Source organism: Entamoeba invadens, assembly GCF_000330505.1.
Source record: "Entamoeba invadens IP1 unplaced genomic scaffold scaff_1105074725991, whole genome shotgun sequence".
Taxonomy (NCBI): Eukaryota; Evosea; order Mastigamoebida; family Endamoebidae; genus Entamoeba; species Entamoeba invadens.
The window spans coordinates 251,817-255,752 of NW_004440432.1; the positions used below are offsets into that span (position 1 = coordinate 251,817).

General features: G+C 29.0%; 2 protein-coding genes across 2 annotated transcripts; both read left to right on the forward strand.

Moving 5' to 3' along the window:
* Positions 1–7: 7 nt before the first annotated feature.
* Positions 8–196, forward strand: EIN_360970 (Hypothetical protein; the record flags this gene model as incomplete). The annotated part of the gene is made up of 1 exon (XM_004257637.1): positions 8–196. A coding segment is annotated over one exon (189 nt), but the record flags the coding sequence as incomplete, so codon positions are not given.
* Positions 197–572: 376 nt separating this feature from the next.
* Positions 573–2,135, forward strand: EIN_360980 (hypothetical protein; the record flags this gene model as incomplete). The annotated part of the gene is made up of 1 exon (XM_004257638.1): positions 573–2,135. The coding sequence occupies one exon, from the start codon at positions 573–575 to the stop codon at positions 2,133–2,135; it is 1,563 nt and encodes a 520-aa protein (XP_004257686.1).
* Between the last annotated feature and the right edge of the window lie 1,801 nt (positions 2,136–3,936).

Genomic DNA, 3,936 nt, shown 5'->3' on the forward strand with positions numbered 1-3,936 from the left:
TACAAGCTTGGAACCTAACAAATATCTGCTGTTCACGAAGAGAAAAATATTTATAGAAAATTTTTCAGATATAAACAGTGGACTAATTCTTAATGGAATTTTCTTTATCAGTTGTTTTCTTTTTAATAAAAATAATTATGGGATTTTAAAATTATTTAAAATTAATTACTATACTATTTATTATAAAAATAATTAATTATAATTATAAGAACTTTTATCTTCAAAATGAAAAGATAAAAATTAATATAAATTTTTATTGCTAAATATATTCATTAAAAATAAAGTTAACAAGATTTTATTTATTATTCTTAATATAATTATTACTTATAATAGTTATAATAATATATCTCATTTCGTTTTATTAATAAATTTAACACTCAACACAATTTTTTGTTTTTAACTATATTATAATATATTTTATTAAATTAAATAAATTTAATATTTTCAGATTAATCACAAATTAACTTTGTTTTTATAAAAAAATAATGGAGAATTATTTTGAACAAACGATAAAAATGACAATAATTACTAAAATAATTGGTGAATATTTTCATTGGATTATAAAAAAGGAAATGTCCACCACCGACCCATATTCCTATTTAGAAAACAATATGCCCGACTTGACTGACTGTTTTTCGAAATTAAAAGTTATAATGAGCACTCACCTCTCATCGCCAAAGCTCTTTTTTCCTGATGACATCGACACCATTCAACTCGAAGAATCAATTCAGAGACTCCATGACCTTCTTCAAATAGAAAAAATAGCCGAGACCAATTGCCTCACCTTTTCAAAGTCAATTAAAAGAACACTAGCTACCTTCTCTGATCTGTTACACGTATTTCTCTCTGCAGAAGAACAATGTGAAAAAGATGGTGAATGGATCATCACTTTCAGAAATGAAGTCATTCACAAAATTATTGAAAAGGAGCGGACAAGGTATGACAAAGAGGTGGAAACAAACGCTTTTCGAAAGGCGCGCCTCAAAGAAGAGTTTGACCAAAAGGAGTTGGAATTGGCTGCAATGATGACTTCGCCTTCTTCTTTATTTTCACGAAGAAATTCGTGTGTTCGAGGCGCTTCACTTTTTGATGAAAAAATTTCGGAAATTGCAACTTCGGAGATTGAAAAGTCCACAACAAATGAGACCAAAAAAAGTGAAAAAACTCCACACAAAACGACGAAAATTAACAGCGAACTTTTGAATGAAAAACAAATTAAAAAAGTCGACGAAGAAAGTTTTAATTTGAACGAAATTGATGAGCCCACCCCCTGTTCAATTAACACTAAAACTCCTCAAACGGAAAAGACTGAATTTATCGACTTCACAAATTTAGTCGACAGAAACTCAAAATCAGAAAACACACAAAGAAAGCCACCAAAGGCAACTTCGAAGTCTTTTAAAACTTCAAGTCCTTCACAAACCGACAACTCAAGTAAATCAAAAACAAAGACAAACTTGAGTTCTTCAGAAGATTCATCTGAGACGGAGGACACGTTAACTGAGACTTCAAATAAGAACGACAATGAACCTTTCTATTCAGTCAAATACGTTGAGGACATTGACAATAGTGATATTAGGAATTGTGGGAAGGTTGAAAGTCGTGAGATCTTGAGTGCCTCAGAGAAGACACTCATCTCCAACTGGAGTGGATTTTCTGTTGGGGAGTGTCTATTTTCATTAGAAGCGTCATTCAAATTCAGCGAGCGCAAAGCGCTATTAAATACATTGAAGCTATGTGGGCAATTTGTTCTTTTGATTTCATCAGGGGACTTTCTCTTTGGTGCTGTTGTTACCAAACAAGTCGACAAAGAGGACGTCTATGTCTCCGACGAAAAGTGCTTTGTCTTCAATTTGAGAGAGAAAAATTCAGACGAAAAAGGAAAGAAATTTAACATCACCAAATCTGGTGAGAAGTTCGCCTTCAGGTTAAGTCCAGTTCGCAGCTCCAGAATCCTCGACGTCGGGATCGGTGACATTAAATTGTTCAAAAGAGTTAAAGATGGCCAGATCATCTGCAAATGTGGCAAAAACTTGTTCGACTATGGCAAGTCCCGACTCTCCGTGACGGGAAAAGACAAACGAGAGAAATACGAAGTCAATAAGTTCCAGTTTTATAAACTCGAAAAACAGTGATTTGTGCTAGTTGTCTGTCTGTTTTTTTTCTTGAATAATAAAAAATGGTTTCAGAAAGGTTTACTTAAACTATTTGATTATTAAAGAATTATAATAGTTTAATTATAATTCTTTTTAATTATTATCAAAACTATTATCAAAACTATTATCAAATTATTTGTTTTATTTAAAAACAAGCGAATTATTTTGGGTGTTTGAATAAATTTTTTGTGTTATTTAAATTGTTATTTTTAATTCAAAATTTATCAATAAAACAAGAAACTGAAAATTCAATACAAATTAGATGAAAAGAAAAGATAACTACTTTGATGTGATTTTAGTTGGAGAACTTAATTATAAAGAAGAATTTGTGATGCAAATTCAAAAAATAAATGCGTTTACGTCGACATCGAGACCACGTCCGTCTTATTGTGTTTGTTGGAATTGATTTAATGTGGAGTTAACAAAAAGGGGTGTAAACTTTTCGTTGACAGAACCTTTGTCAATATGACTGTTTATTCGTTTAGTTTGATATTTTGATAATTTTATTTAATTTTAAGTTCAGAATAATAAAATGAATTAACAATAAGGATCGGTTATTAGCCAATTTTATGTATCTAAAGTAAGGTTTGAATGATTAATAATGTTATTATCATTGTTTCATTTATTGTAATTGTTTTATTATTTTTGTAGTTTCAAATGTTAAAATGATTAATAAACAGAAACAATGAGTGTATTGTCTATATATATTCTTTAAATAGCCAACAATCCTTAAATAATATAAAAAGGCATATACAAACTGCGGAATTACATATAGAAAATGTAAAACCAAAAACAGTTTTTCTTGGAATAAACACAACTGATAACAAAGAAATAGAAGTTGATAATTTCGAAGTTAATAAAATGGCAAAAAGTATAAAAGCATTGAGCGTGGAAATTGAGCAAATATCAACAAAGGAGATCAGCAGAGTTTTTTGTGAAATTGCACAATTTTTAATAATTTCGGATCAAACACATTATTTGTAATTTGTTTTTTTTCTTTTTTAAAATTACTTTATCATAGTGTTATTCATTCATATTCAGAAAGATATTAACTTTTAATTTTAAAAATTTTGTTATTTCGGACTTGGTATTTTTTTGATCAATAAAGTACTTACACTGCTTCCTATTAACATAGAACAAGTCACATATTTGTTGTAAAAAACATAATCAACTTATAATTAGATTAATATTTTAACTATTAATTTTGATTATTAATTCAATTTCAATCAATTAATGTCAAGACTCAATAAAATAGAATAAAATCTAAATTTATTTGAAAATGATTAAACTGGAGAACATCTTCTTGATGAATATTGCATTGTATGTTGATGATATTAACACTCTTCAAACGTTTCTTTTTATTAACACAAAATGTAGAGAAAGTCTTGAGCGTCTCCACATCAATCCTTATATCAATATAAACAGATTTCTCATAGAATTAAATCCATCAAAAATTCTCAAAGTTTATAAAAAAGTTTTTATGTTTCTTGAGAAGACTTTTCCACATATAGAAACTCTTCAATGTGCAGATTACATGATAGAAAACCCGTTGGCATCAAACATTTTGCGACGTGTAAAATTTGTTCGATTGGTCCAAGCTGGTCGATTTTCACATTTCAAAAAACAGCACAACCAAATTAACGAATTGGCATTCCCAAAAATCACAACAGCTTTTATCGACCCAACAAAACCATACAATACATACATTGATAAAATGATTAATTTGACACATCTCAATGTTGTTGCGTTGAATTGGATTTCCAAAATATAGCAAAAATGC